Source organism: Epinephelus lanceolatus, chromosome 6 (assembly GCF_041903045.1).
Source record: "Epinephelus lanceolatus isolate andai-2023 chromosome 6, ASM4190304v1, whole genome shotgun sequence".
NCBI classification, from domain to species: Eukaryota; Metazoa; Chordata; class Actinopteri; order Perciformes; family Serranidae; genus Epinephelus; species Epinephelus lanceolatus.
This window is the reverse complement of record NC_135739.1, coordinates 12830710-12845152: the sequence shown is the minus strand read 5'-3', so window position 1 is coordinate 12845152 and position 14443 is coordinate 12830710. Positions and strand designations below refer to the sequence as shown.

General features: G+C 41.0%; 1 protein-coding gene across 1 annotated transcript in view; it reads right to left on the bottom strand.

Moving 5' to 3' along the window:
* Window positions 1–14443, bottom strand: part of yjefn3 (YjeF N-terminal domain containing 3) — a 79620-nt gene that overhangs the window by 10074 nt on the left and 55103 nt on the right. The window contains exon 3 of the mRNA XM_033621138.2: window positions 3315–3425. Coding sequence (XP_033477029.1) covers window positions 3315–3425 — 111 coding nt within the window. The remainder of the gene's footprint in view (window positions 1–3314; window positions 3426–14443) is intronic.

Sequence of the window (14443 nt, the reverse complement as noted above, 5' to 3'; positions counted from 1 at the left end):
GTGCAGCCGCTTTGAAAATAATAGGAATAAAACTGGATTTAAACAGCACATTTCAAGATGCTGTGAAATGTTTCGCAATAGGTGAAAAATACACAGAAAAAGATGAAAAATTTAGAAATAAAATGTCAAAAAAGATCAAATAGTGCTAAAACGATACATTTAAAACTGTGAATAGATGCCCAATTGTTTGACATTTTTTATTAGTTCGTGAGCTATGGAAAAGCCTCTCATTCATTTCTGGAATGCCAGGGTAAAATATATCTTCCTCTGAGCTGACCTCTGACCTCCTCCTTGGCCTAAGAGGGAAAACACAGAGAGTGGGAGGCGAGGGAAGAGACTCCACAGAGGGCCATCAGAGTCCATCTGACATGGTTTTAATCAAAACTATCAATGCACTGTAAATCTAGTGTGTCAGCCACACATGGTAAAGTGTATAGATGCATTCCAGTCTAAACCAAAGATCCCAAAAACACATATCCAATATTTCCCTTCCAATAAAGTCATAGACTGTGGCAGCACTACAGCACGGAGCACCGAAATGAACTGTGAAAAAGAAGTCTTGATCTGTGATGTGTTTGGAGAGGATGGATCCTGCCTCCAAAAACAATTAGTCTTGAAATGTCAGTCAGTATGTGGCCTGAAGGGCAGACATCATGGTCATGACATCATATCGTGGCTGCAGAGCATAAGAGGCAGACGACTTTAACGAGAGTAACAATAGCATGATATCATGACTGTCTGAGTGCCCTTGCGGGGAGGGTAATGGGATAACTGCTCCGAGCAGTTTACAGGAGCTGAAATGAAATCCTGTAAAGCGCAGAGGGCCCGTATAGAGCATCCCCCGGTTGTCCTAACACAAGGTGAAGTTTGTTTTTCTACTGTGATTATAGCTGCAGTGTTACAGCGGTTTCACAGTCTACCATGGTAGGAAAATTAATGGAATGTCCTTATCTACAATATTTTTTAAAAATGCAACTGGACGGAGAATCTTACCACACTCTTTACATGTTCTCTAACCTTCTACCTGACCTAACCTAAACCCTCTGTTTTCCTTTTCTTTAAGGGTCATTGTAACTGATGAGGATAATAACAGTTATAATTGGAATACCCTGATACAGTGAAACTGATATTTTCTTAGACTGTTATTACATTGTGAAAATCTCATAACACTGCAGTTCTAGCTGACCCTTTCTAAGGTCAATTAGATCTGAACTAACCTTTCTCAAATGGTTAGTTTTTAGCTATCTAAAAAAAAATCATTATCGGTGCAAGTAAACACTATTTAAATATTTGCTTCGCTACCTCACACACGAACCAATCAAGGCTGTGAGTGTTCTGCTTAGTTAAGTTAGTTGTTTTTGTCCTGGTAGCTTTGATGTAATGGCTTCAGTTTCGCATTAGAAAACGCTGTCTAACGGCAACGTACAGCAGTAGAAATATTCTAAATATAGTGTATTAAACTGATATTCATTTTTTATTTTTTTTGGTGGCCCTTTTTTAGGTGGTTAAAACTAACCAATTGAGGAAGGTTTGCTCAGCAATGTTTAATTTTAGGTATATTATGCAAGGGTTTTTAACCAGAAGTTATTGTACATAGACATTGTGATTTGGTCTATAACAATTTAACAAGCTCCGAACCTTCTTTTCCCCTTTCCTGTTTTATTAGATAAGCTGTGTGTCATCTATATTGAAAAGAAAACCAAATTTTCATGATGCTTAAAAGATGTGGCAGGGGGACTGTCATAATCTTCATGGGCTAATTACATTGTGTCTGCTCACATCTTAAGTTAGCTAATGTTAGCAAGGTGCTAGCTAATTAACTAGCTAAAGTTTAGCTATAACATAGCTACATAACCAACATCAGCTGGGTTGTTCCTCCTCATGTCTGTGATAACGTTAAAGAGATTTGTAAAAGGACAGATAAATTGATTGGTGACATATTTTTCAGATTTCATAAATTATCATTAGCCAGAAAAAGTAAGCTAAAAGTGAACTTAGGTTAGCTAATGTTAGCAAGGTGCTAGCTAACCAGCTTGCTAAAGCATAGCTACATCAAGAGGAATTAGCCCAATGTTGGATAAATAATGTCAGCTGCGTTTGTTTCCTCTTCATTTCTTTGGTAAAATTAAAGAGATTTGGAAAAGGACAGATTGTTTGGCTGCTGACATATTTTTAAGATTGCATAAATTATTCTTAGCCAAAAAAGTTATTTTAAGTTAGCCAATGTTAGCAAAACGTTAGCTAACTAGCTAGCTAGAGTATAGCTACATCAAGACAATTTAACCCAATGTCAGATAAACAGTGTCAGCCGGGTTTGATTCAAGGACAGATTGTTTGGCTGCTGACATATTTTTAAGATTGCATAAATTATTCTTAGCCAAAAAAGTTATTTTAAGTTAGCCAATGTTAGCAAAACGTTAGCTAACTAGCTAGCTAGAGTATAGCTACATCAAGACAATTTAACCCAATGTCAGATAAACAGTGTCAGCCGGGTTTGATTCAAGGACAGATTGTTTGGCTGCTGACATATTTTTAAGATGACATAAATTATCAGTTGCCAAAAAGAGTAGCTTAAAATTAGCTTAAGTTAGCTAAGGTTAGCAAGGTGCTATCTAACTAACCAACGTCAGCTGGGTTTGTTTTCTTATTATGTCTGTTGTAACGCTAAGGTGATGTGGAAAAGGACACATGGGTTGGTTGCTGATGTATTTTTAAGATAAAAATGATCATTAGCCAAAACAAAAGGCTAATGTTCCTTTGTTTATAATATCTTTGTAAGGCCACATGTTGCCCCAAAGTATTTGACGTAACCTTCTACAGTAAAAAGAAACTAGTGTTAGCTCAGCACCATGGTCTGTATTCAGTACATAGATGGAGTACTTAATTGACCTCCAGAAGGGTAAAAGAGGACACGTAACAGGCAGGGCAAGAGCAATGTTGACTGCTAGTCTTGTCGTCCTTGGTCTCTACTATCAGAAGCCTTAAGCTGCACTTTTGTCTTGTTCATAAAAGTTAACATCAATATGTCCTTCCATCGCAGACTGTAGTCCTTGTCTTCTTATCAAAAACACCCAGAAACAGTAACTCTCTTGCAAACACAGTGGCATACAACTAAATAGAACCAGCATTACCATGTTTCTTTTTGTCAAGCTTGTCCATTGTGCAACAACCAAGGGGGGCGGATTTATTAAGTTCAAATGTGTTTTACAATGAGTCACTTGTGGTGTTGTTGAATATGATAGAGATTTACTCAGATGAAAAGTTGTTTTCGTGCACTGTATTGTTGGCTTCCCTTTGTGCAGTAGTTTACTTACATATATGCGCAGGTGTCGGGCACACACCAGGCCAATGGAGCCGTTTTGATCTGGACCACAAATCACCAGCACTGTTGGCTGCTTCTTTGCTAGCGAGCTGAGAGGGTAGGCCTGGTGGAGAGACAAAATAAGAGGTGGGCTGTTAGAAACCAGAGCTGATGACTGAGGGAAAGGAAAGCAAAGACACAGGGATAGAAGAGATGTACAGAGGAGAAAATAGACGGGTTATTGATAGAGAACAATAGTGAGACAAAGCAAGTGAAAGATGGATGGTCATTAGTATCTAGTATTTATCCCTCATACTCAGGCCTCTTTTTCAGTGCATGTCATCCGATCTGTGCCTCTGCCTCTCCATCATACTCAGGGTGCCCGACTGCAGCATGCCAGTCATGCCAGACGAGGGTGGAAATGGCACCAGCTATATTGTCTCTTCCGTCTACAAGAAGAGGTCCAATCTCATTAAAATAACCTTCCAGCAGTGGAAAAAATACCAGCGTCCTCGCCGTGGGATGCTTCTGTGTATGTAACACACTTTCCGTCTCAGCCCCGACTGCAACGGGCTGCTGGCATCTGCCTCGTTTGCTGGCCGCATATTCGCTCGTAAATCACCCTGCACCCTCTTAAACGAGACAGGTATTCGCCTGCGGATCTGTCAACCTGAGTGGCTAATCTTCCATCTCCAACACCTAAACAGAAGTGCTGAGTTTGTGTGTGTGCGCTCAGTCACGATCATTACTGAAAGCCCCAAAGGTGTCTGCCTTCATTTTCCACACATTCTTCAACGAACAGAAGTTATTCAGTTTTACTGAGTGTCTGCACTGTATATTACATTATACAAGAATGATTGTTCATCATCGTTAAAGGTCACGCCGTAATCTCATAAGAGGAACTTGAGCTGAGGGAGACAGTTCATGCAGACTTTTGGAAATCCTGTCCAATTAAGTGTGCGGTAGAGCACAAGTTGTAAAACCAATTAGCCCAGTTGTGTCACTGCTATTAATAGATCTCGACTACAGTGCACAGTAATGGTTTAGATCACAGCCCATAAATTACAGTCCAAGTATTTTGTGATTATGGGGCACATATAAAAGAATGACAGGATAACCCATTAATAGAACAACACAAGTCTAAAAATAAAGGGGTAACAATTTTGTACTTTTTCGGAAGTAATTGAGTAATGATGTCACTCTTTTTCATATGGTTACTATATTTGGGTCACTTTATAACTTGGTTTTAGAAAGTCTTTTCAGTAATAAAACATGGCATTTCCTTTTCCATAACTATATGTCTTTTCTGAAGATGCATGATATTCGATTTTTTGCCAATATCCAGTATGCTGATTTTTAAGAACTCATTTTCCCGACCTAATTTTAGTGATCATCAGGTCTCTTCTGTAGTGACATTAACATCATATTATGCATGCATACTCTTATCGTGATGGCCCACCGGCAGATGGAGACATGAAATACAATACTTTTCATTGTATGTAATATTCATTCATTGAGCAAATTAAGAAAAAGCATGTTAGCCAATTCCGATGACGTGCCGATATTATCGTGCACCCCTAATATTTTCCATCATAATGAACAAAGGGATGGAAATGACTGTTGCCAACATTTTGTTGTAATATGTTATCTTGCTAATGTCTGTTTTAGTGTTAGGATTAAATTTACACAAAATGCACAATATAAAATGTAGTTTTTCTTCTTATAGAAATATGGGCTGTTTGGAAATAAAAGTAAATAAACACATTCTTGATTTAACAAAAACTGCCAGCCATGTGCTCTTCTGTCACATGATTTGTGCTGTGGTCACCAAAATACAAACTCTAAAAAAAAACAAACGTGTGATGGAACTAATACAAAGTAGGACCGCTGTCCTTTTTATAAGAAAAGACATAAAAGAAGACCTTCTGACATAATATCTTACAACCAAGCGGCGACCTCTGTGGCTGAAAACTGAAGCCTACGCGAAGTGCCGTATATAAGACCGGCTCCAGAAGCTAGTCAATCCCCATAAACCCCCATGTGAAAATGCTAGATTTGACAGTGGAAGCAAACTTGCAAAAAATGGTTTGGTCTGTATAGCCTCTTCATGACAACTGTACAGTGTGTGAATTTTTATGTAACTCACCGCTTTACATTTTATTAAGGCTTAAATTTACGCATATTTAAGGGCAGACTGCTTTAAGTGGCAGTCTGCTGATCTCAGTCAGATCCACCCCTCGCTTCTAACTCTGACTCACTTCTGACTCCAGAAAACCAAGATGGCCGGGCGCCCAGTAACTCAGTGGATAGAGAAGGCACCCCATGTATAGACGCACTGTCCTTGCCACAGTGGCTGCGGATTCGTTTCCTGCTGCAGCGCTTTGCTGCATCATCATCATCATGTCATTACACTTCGTCTATCCTATCTGATAAAGGCATAGAAGCCAAAAAATAATAATCTTTGAAAGAACCAAGATGGCGACAGCTGTAATTTGAGTCTTCAAAACAGGAGTCCACAAACCAGTTAGGTTAGCTACATCCATTATTTTTTTTACAGTCTTTGCTTACAATACATGATGCATTTAATTAAAATGGGTATTTATGTATCATTTGAATTTGAATTTGAATTTAATATCAGATTAATATTACATTCCAAATTAAGCAGGGTTGAATTTCTAAAAGCTCAGGGACAAAGGAAATATAGCAAAAAGCACACATATAAGGTCACTTTTTATATAATAAAACAATGACTGATCTCTTATTTATACTTTGTAAGTTCCTTTTTGTATGTGTGACAGTTTATACTTATTCTGGGGAAAAGAGCCTTCAAATCAGAAATTTACCCCATCTACTGTAGGCTAGCTACACCTGTTGTTTTGTCTTTTCATAAGCAAATCTTATCTCTTCATAATAACGAATAATATTCCTGTTTCATTTTGTGGTTTCTCATTCACTGAACCCTGTAATTATATTATACGTCTCCTGTAATTCAGAAAGTAGCTAAACTATAATTTACAAGTTGTTAGCCCTTTATTACAAGACTGCTGATCTCCATAAAGGTTTTATTGTACCCCGTAAGTATTTCAAAGTATTATATAAGTGCACCATGATTACAAATTAATTACACTATAATTTGCAGGCTGTAATATGAAGTCAGTGTTACATAATTCAAATTAGGACTCTCCACACCGTTGATCCCTGGCCTCCACATTTTGGAGATGAGCTTGAAAGAGGCTGAAATTCTCCCACCGCACATTAAATCCATTTGCCTCCACTTCCATTAATTTATTCAGTCGACAGAAAGTTCATATGGAGAAACAGACCATTTCACACATTGTATAATTGGATATAACAAGACTCAGAGTACATTAACCAGAGCGATGAGTCCAGGAGAAGAGACAGCAGCCGTTACCTCCATCATAACAGCTCAGCTGAGAAATCATCACACAGACTCAATGAGATTGAGGCAAGAGCGTTATGGCCGCCGAGGGCCACGAGGCTGACAGCAATATTGCAGTCAGAGAGAGAAGCAGGGAGGGACTGAGTGGAAAAGAGAGACAGAAAGTAGAGACTAAAAGTAGAAGACGGTAGAAAAGGACAGTGTCTTTCACTTTTTATATGAGGAGCTCTTAGTGAGTTTCACACTGTGTAATCTGATGTTAACGACACATCTCGCTGAGTTAATTTAAAGTGGCACCCTCTGTGAATACAGTATGTGCATACGTCTGTGTGTGTGTGTGTGTGTGTGTGTGTGTGTGGCACATTATGTCAGGCTCTCCATTCTGAGCAGCTCCCCAGAGGGAAATGCTAACTGTAATTACTGCAACCAGCTATTAAAGGCTAACCATCTCTGATAGCGTTGTCCCCCGCTGTGATCTCGCCCGTATAGGTGTTATTAGACTAAAATTAGTCTTGCATAACCAGACATATCTCACACTGAGCCAGTGCTGGGGAAAGGTCTAGTTGAACCCATCATAATTTCACACTTTGGGGGAAAACGCTCCAGGTTGTTTGTATTTCTGTAAACCAATCACAGTTGTTTTGGGCAGCGCTGTAAGTCCAGGACACAACGACGGTGTTGTAGCTAAATAGTGTTGGGAGGGCACTCGTTATGGTGGTGAGGAAAGCGTTGGCTTTAAAATAGCTAAATCCATGCAAGAGGAAATACCATATAAAACTTTGAAAGACGTGTAGGTTGCTAGCACAGGGTTTGTTATTATTGTTTTACGCACAGGGCTAAGACGAAGTGTAGAGTTAGGTCTGGCTATGCAAGACTAGTTTCATGTAGCAACAGGGATTTGAAAATGATGACATGCAGGAAGCAGAAGGGGAGGAGAGTTTTATCTGAGCTAGGCAATGGCAAGCTTAGACCAGCAGTTTACATCATGTGAGCGGCCAGACTAGACTAAAGCCCAGCTCAGACCAACGACGAGACAAAACTGTTTTAGAACGCTGTAGAGAAAAATTGCAGCGGTGTGAACTGGCTGTCTGAGTTCAACTCAAACCAGCTGATGGTGTCACCTTCAACTCAGCTGGTCAAACCGCCGGTGGCTGGTTTTAGAACCTAAGGCTCGTCGCCTGTTTCTAAAGCCAGTCAGCTTGTAGTGAAGTCTGCTGGTCAAGTCCAAATGACCACAGACGGCGTGTTCACTTGATGCGCTGAGCCCTCTGTTTCCATCCTCATGTGTGCCAGTGTTGGACGGCGGGTCGCTGCTGCTGCTCACTGTATGTGCTTATGCCCCCCCTCACACAGACATTTTCTCATTGACTAACTAATTGGCGCTGCTTACTTATATGTATTGCATATTGGCGCATTGCAAGTAGTTGTGTGTTTCAACCTGTCTCATCGCAAATCTTTGGTCTGAACTGGGCATAAAATAAAACTTACAGTACAGGCCAAAAGTTTGGACACACCTTCTCATTCAATGCGTTTTCTTTATTTTCGTGACTATTTACATTGTAGATTCTCACTGAAGGCATCAAAACTATGAATGAACACATGTGGAGTTATGTACTTAACAAAAAAAGGTGAAATAACTGAAAACATGTTTTATATTCTAGTTTCTTCAAAATAGCCACCCTTTGCTCTGATTACTGCTTTGCACACTCTTGGCATTCTCTCCATGAGCTTCAAGAGGTAGTCACCTGAAATGGTTTTCCAACAGTCTTGAAGGAGTTCCCAGAGGTGTTTAGCACTTGTTGGCCCCTTTGCCTTCACTCTGCGGTCCAGCTCACCCCAAACCATCTGGATTGGGTTCAGGTCCGGTGACTGTGGAGGCCAGGTCATCTGCCGCAGCACTCCATCACTCTCCTTCTTGGTCAAATAGCCCTTACACAGCCTGGAGGTGTGTTTGGGGTCATTGTCCTGTTGAAAAATAAATGATGGTCCAACTAAACGCAAACCGGATGGGATGGCATGTCGCTGCAGGATGCTGTGGTAGCCATGCTGGTTCAGTGTGCCTTCAATTTTGAATAAATCCCCAACAGTGTCACCAGCAAAACACCCCCACACCATCACACCTCCTCCTCCATGCTTCACAGTGGGAACCAGGCATGTGGAATCCATCCGTTCACCTTTTCTGCGTCTCACAAAGACACGGCGCTTGGAACCAAAGATCTCAAATTTGGACTCATCAGACCAAAGCACAGATTTCCACTGGTCTAATGTCCATTCCTTGTGTTTCTTGGCCCAAACAAATCTCTTCTGCTTGTTGCCTCTCCTTAGCAGTGGTTTCCTAGCAGCTATTTGACCATGAAGGCCTGATTCGCACAGTCTCCTCTTAACAGTTGTTCTAGAGATGGGTCTGCTGCTAGAACTCTGTGTGGCATTCATCTGGTCTCTGATCTGAGCTGCTGTTAACTTGCCATTTCTGAGGCTGGTGACTCGGATGAACTTATCCTCAGAAGCAGAGGTGACTCTTGGTCTTCCTTTCCTGGGTCGCTCCTCATGTGTGCCAGTTTCGTTGTAGCGCTTGATGGTTTTTGCGACTCCACTTGGGGACACATTTAAAGTTTTTGCAATTTTTCGGACTGACTGACCTTCATTTCTTAAAGTAATGATGGCCACTCGTTTTTCTTTAGTTAGCTGATTGGTTCTTGCCATAATATGAATTTTAACAGTTGTCCAATAGGGCTGTCGGCTGTGTATTAACCTGACTTCTGCACAACACAACTGATGGTCCCAACCCCATTGATAAAGCAAGAAATTCCACTATTTAACCCTGATAAGGCACACCTGTGAAGTGGAAACCATTTCAGGTGACTACCTCTTGAAGCTCATGGAGAGAATGCCAAGAGTGTGCAAAGCAGTAATCAGAGCAAAGGGTGGCTATTTTGAAGAAACTAGAATATAAAACATGTTTTCAGTTATTTCACCTTTTTTTGTTAAGTACATAACTCCACATGTGTTCATTCATAGTTGTGATGCCTTCGGTGAGAATCTACAATGTAAATAGTCATGAAAATAAAGAAAACGCATTGAATGAGAAGGTGTGTCCAAACTTTTGGCCTGTACTGTATGTACATTAATGGAACAGAGGGCACCAATCAATATTTTTTATGTTAAGGAAACAAATGATATGTGTTTTACGAAAGGGGTCACCTCTAGTGATGAACCCACAGAGAAGTATCACCTGACTCTTCAGTTCTTAACACATCAACAGACTGTGTTTTAGTTATTTTAGATCCTTGTTTTTTTGGCCCACAACCTTCTGTCCGGGCAGCTATATTCAGCAAAATGGCTCTCACTCCCAGCTTGTAATATATACCAATAATTGGTCAGTGTCCTGAGAGGCAACAGAAGCACCTTTAAGCAGCAGTACGAGACGCACTGTGCTGTGTCATTTTTTTTTACACTCTAAGCAACTGCCATAGCATAAAGAGCAAGAATACGTCAGTGTTGTATTTACAGCTTGTTGCACTGCCCCCAAGTGGCGGGAAACTAAATGAATGCAGCTTTAAAGTACTACAAAACTACAAATTACATTAACTTTTTTCCTCACGTCTGTAATCTCTCTCTTTTTCCTCTGTGTCTTGCTTCTCTTCATCCTTTTCAGCAGACAAAAACCAACATCAGCAGGTTTACTGGCCTTTTCTCTAAACGTTGAGGGCCGTCGGGACGATCAGTGATATCAGTGCTGGAGTCGTTTCATGCTGCTGGAGAAACTATTAGAGCCACACACTGCTGAGGGTATGCAGCTATAAAGGGAGCGGGCCGGATCAATTCAGGCAGCGCACTGATATGTTTTGAAGCATTTGTGTCATCTGGCTTGGAACAGAGGCTTGATTCACTCTAACGCAAATCTATCCCAACTAGTCATTTGCTCTGATATTGAGCCGTTTCGCTGAAATAGAGAAAGCAATTAGCAAAAGAGGAGATAAAGAGCATCTGTAAAAGGTTTCTGTCTCGAGTGTTGGTGTTGAAAGTGCTCTTTTGTTTGCCTGTTTGTTTTCAATGAAAAAAGGAGGGGTTTCCGTGGTTCTCTCCAGGTAAATACTGAGCTATTTTAATCATACTTTCTAATGAGCTAGTATGACCTAGTTGTCTGTGCTTTTCGGAGCATATCACTCAAACATAAAGGCCACATCACGGCCAAAACTCATTGAAATCTTTTCAGTCAGCAGTGACGACAGCTTCAATTCAGCTTTCTTATATTAAGTTTAATATCCTGATACAAATCTATGATGCACTTATTCCAAAATAATGTCATTTTGCTTCAATAAAATTCTCAAAAAGCTCAAACTGCCTCGGCAACAAGTGAAATGCTATCACAGTAGTGTTTTGGAAAAACAAGGTTTTACGACTCCGGTTTAGGCTAATAAACTTGTTGAAATGTTTTCCAGTGTTTGAGATATTTATGATATTTTTGATGTGGAGGAGGTTTCAACAAGTGCAGACAGATGGTTTGTTGCATCTGTTCAACAGGTTTGGGGTCTGGTTGCCTCTTTTTATCTCTTCTTCTGGAGAACTTTTGACGTTTGCTTGTGTGTTTGCTGTGCACATGCTATCAAAGGCCTAAAGCAAAGTTTGCCACATTCGTAGTGATAAAAATAAAGAATAAAGACAAGGGCATACTCTAAATATTTTTGCAATAACTTTTATTAGTAATAAACACTTTTAGTTTGTCAGCCTTAGGAGGAAGCTTTGGGAAGGGCCCAAATCAAGAAAGGTGAGGATAGTGTAGGGTCTTGTGCAGGGCGCTGCTAGGTGTGGGCGGATTTTGAAACAATAGCCCCATTTCCACCAAGCAGTATGATACGGTAGGTGGTACCAATGGAACTGTTCCGTACCGTCCCCATTTTTGGTCCCCCCTCTGTTGGGGTACCTAGCACACAGATCTGGTACTAAAAGGTGGAGCTGTGAACACTGCAGTCTGCTGATTGGTCAGTAGAGGACGGTCACTCTGCTCAGGGCTGAGTTGTGGCTGGTTTTGAAGCTCATGTAACCACTGTTCATACTGTGGAGAGTTTTACATACATCCGTAAACTAAAACTTCACTGAAAGGATGTTTTGCTGTCTCTCACAGCAGCTGTAGTTGAGGAAAAGAAACTTCATTTACTGGGCCGACTGCCGGCAACTTTTAAGGTGGAACGCTTACTTGTTATGTTTCTCAGTGCATGAGTTGACGATGTGAATCCATCAACACCTTAAATTTCACTGTGACAACTTTGACTATCACTTTAGTTATTATGTGACATACACTTTTAGTAATGAGTGGATCTTCAAGAGTTTATATTGTAACAGACTGGGGCACGTGATGTTAACTGTATGCATTCTGTCACTCTTAAGAATGTGTTACGTCCACCTACAGTAAAAAGGTCTCTTATGGAAGTTACTTAGTTTTCCGTAATGTCAGTGAACGTGTCAACCCCTGACGCTTTGATGCCCGTCAGTCAGTACTAGCACCTATGACAGTGATCGGTGTGAGACACCTGTGATTGGCAGAGGTTTGAGGAGGGAGGGTTGTTGTTATTCCTGCTAGTTCGAGTTTGTGTGTGTGTAACCGAGGAGCGGGAATTGTTGAAGTAGCCCCTAATAGAACTAATAGAAAGAAAACCTTTTAAGTAGATAGGTTTGTTGTTTTGGGCTATGGCCCACAATAGCCTGTGTTACGTTAAGGAATAAAAAGCCAGCAAAACGAGTACATGCCTCTTGGCTTCATTGTTCAGGGACTCTACAATATATATTGAACTCAAAATCCTCAAAAAAAAAAAAAAAAAAAAGCGCCGTAGAGCGTCGTTCCTGTGGCTACAGTAACACTAAACCCCTGAGCTTGCCTGAGAAGGACTAAATGCACAAACCCGATATTTTTAAATATCCCATAGAGACTCACTGCAGCCCGTTTTATTTTGTTCTGAAAATGTCAGTGAGCAGCCCCGCTCTGTGGACGATAAACGAGGTGCAGATTTCGCTCTGTGTCACCAGTAATGAGGAAATACGGTGAGTGCTGGACGGAGCAGTGAGTGACAACAACCCCGCCCACATTTAAGAAGACCGTTTGGAGTGGTAACACTAGGGTCTAGGTACCATGTCTGAACGGTTACTTTTAGATTCAAAAGTACCATACCAAAAGCATTTGGTGGAAACGGAGCTAATGGGCTCCTGAGCGCAGATATGCAAAAGACCCCACCGTCTTTTCTGCACAGGAGCAAGGCACACAGACTTAATGGTGGTTTTGCCCCTTTTGTTGTTGTTGTTGTTGTTTTGCATCTCTTTGTAGTAGATACACATCTGTTTGTGGTCTTTTTGAGTCTCTCCCTGCTCGGAACCAGGGAAACTATAAAAGAAGTAAAGGTCATAACGTCAGTGACACTGTTTACGAATTTGAATTAGAGCCAGAGCTTGGTGCCACATCGATTGAAGTTAATGGTGCACGCATGGCAAATTACCCTGTGACCCATCATATCTTTGTTGTTTCACCATTGACTGAAAAATCCTTTCACAAAAATAAAAGATGTGTGCGTTTGTTTTCTTTGTTATTTGGTCTCCAAACAGATCATGGCTCTCTCTGTCATTATGTGAGTAGAATGGGATCCAATGCAAAATTCAAGCGCTGTCCCTGACGCCATGACTTTTCCTTCTTTTATAGTTTCCTTAGTCTGTACGTGTTAATTTGAGTGACATTTTGCAGATGAAGGCAAAGGGGGCCCCTGACACTTTTGGTCCCTGGGCCTGTGCCCTGTAGGCCTGTTAAGTAATCCATCCATGCTGCTAGGACCCCTCACACACACACACAAATGTGTCTGTCTTGATTGTAGTAACGTCTCCGAGGGAATACCTCTCTAAAATAAATGTTAAAGGCACATGTTCTTTCACCTCCAATCAACCTGAAACACACACTGAGCCTGAGAAAACATTTTCAGGCTCCTAAAAACACAAATACACTCACAGAAAAACAGTGCCTTTAATATTTGTATTAGGGGACCATACTAAAGTTCAGGGGCTCCCGTAAACTACAGACTAATGCGCTGCTGTGTGGTAAAAAAAACATCTCCTGTCTCCTCCCAGGTGTTGAAAGGCCTCAGACTGATACAGAAACACACACAAAAAAACTGTCTGGACCTGTTGGCTGCTGCTCCTGGAACAGTAAAGGGATTACTTACAGACGACCTATAATCTATCTGGCAACCAGAGGTGTGTGTGTGTGTGTGTGTGTGTGTGCACGTGTGGTATACTTGGAAGCCAACAGCAGTAGGCCAGTGGTGAAACCAGCAAAATCAGACTGTCTGCATCTCCTTCTACTGTAATTTTCCTTAAATAGCAGTGATGTCATGTAAGCAGTAGCGTGCTGCTGGCGGCTGTGGGCAGCAGGGATCCGCAGCGTCCAGGCCATGTTTGTCTAGTAAGGCTATGCTGGTGGAGGGCCAGGCACGGGGCCAGCAGTGGCGGATGATAATAGAGGGGAAGTGGATGTGGTGGGTTTAATCACACACTCTGAGGGGAAAACATAAAGTCTCTGATGCTGCCACTCTGCCTGTCTCAGCTTTTACTTCGTCTCTTTTCCATTTCTACTTTCTTTAAACTGTTGCTGTTGTGTCTGTGTGTTTCCAACCCCTGAAGAATGTAATGGCTTTATTTGGTTTAACAATATATGGCTGTAGTGTTTAATAAGGATACCTATAAAATCAAACTAATTAAAAGCA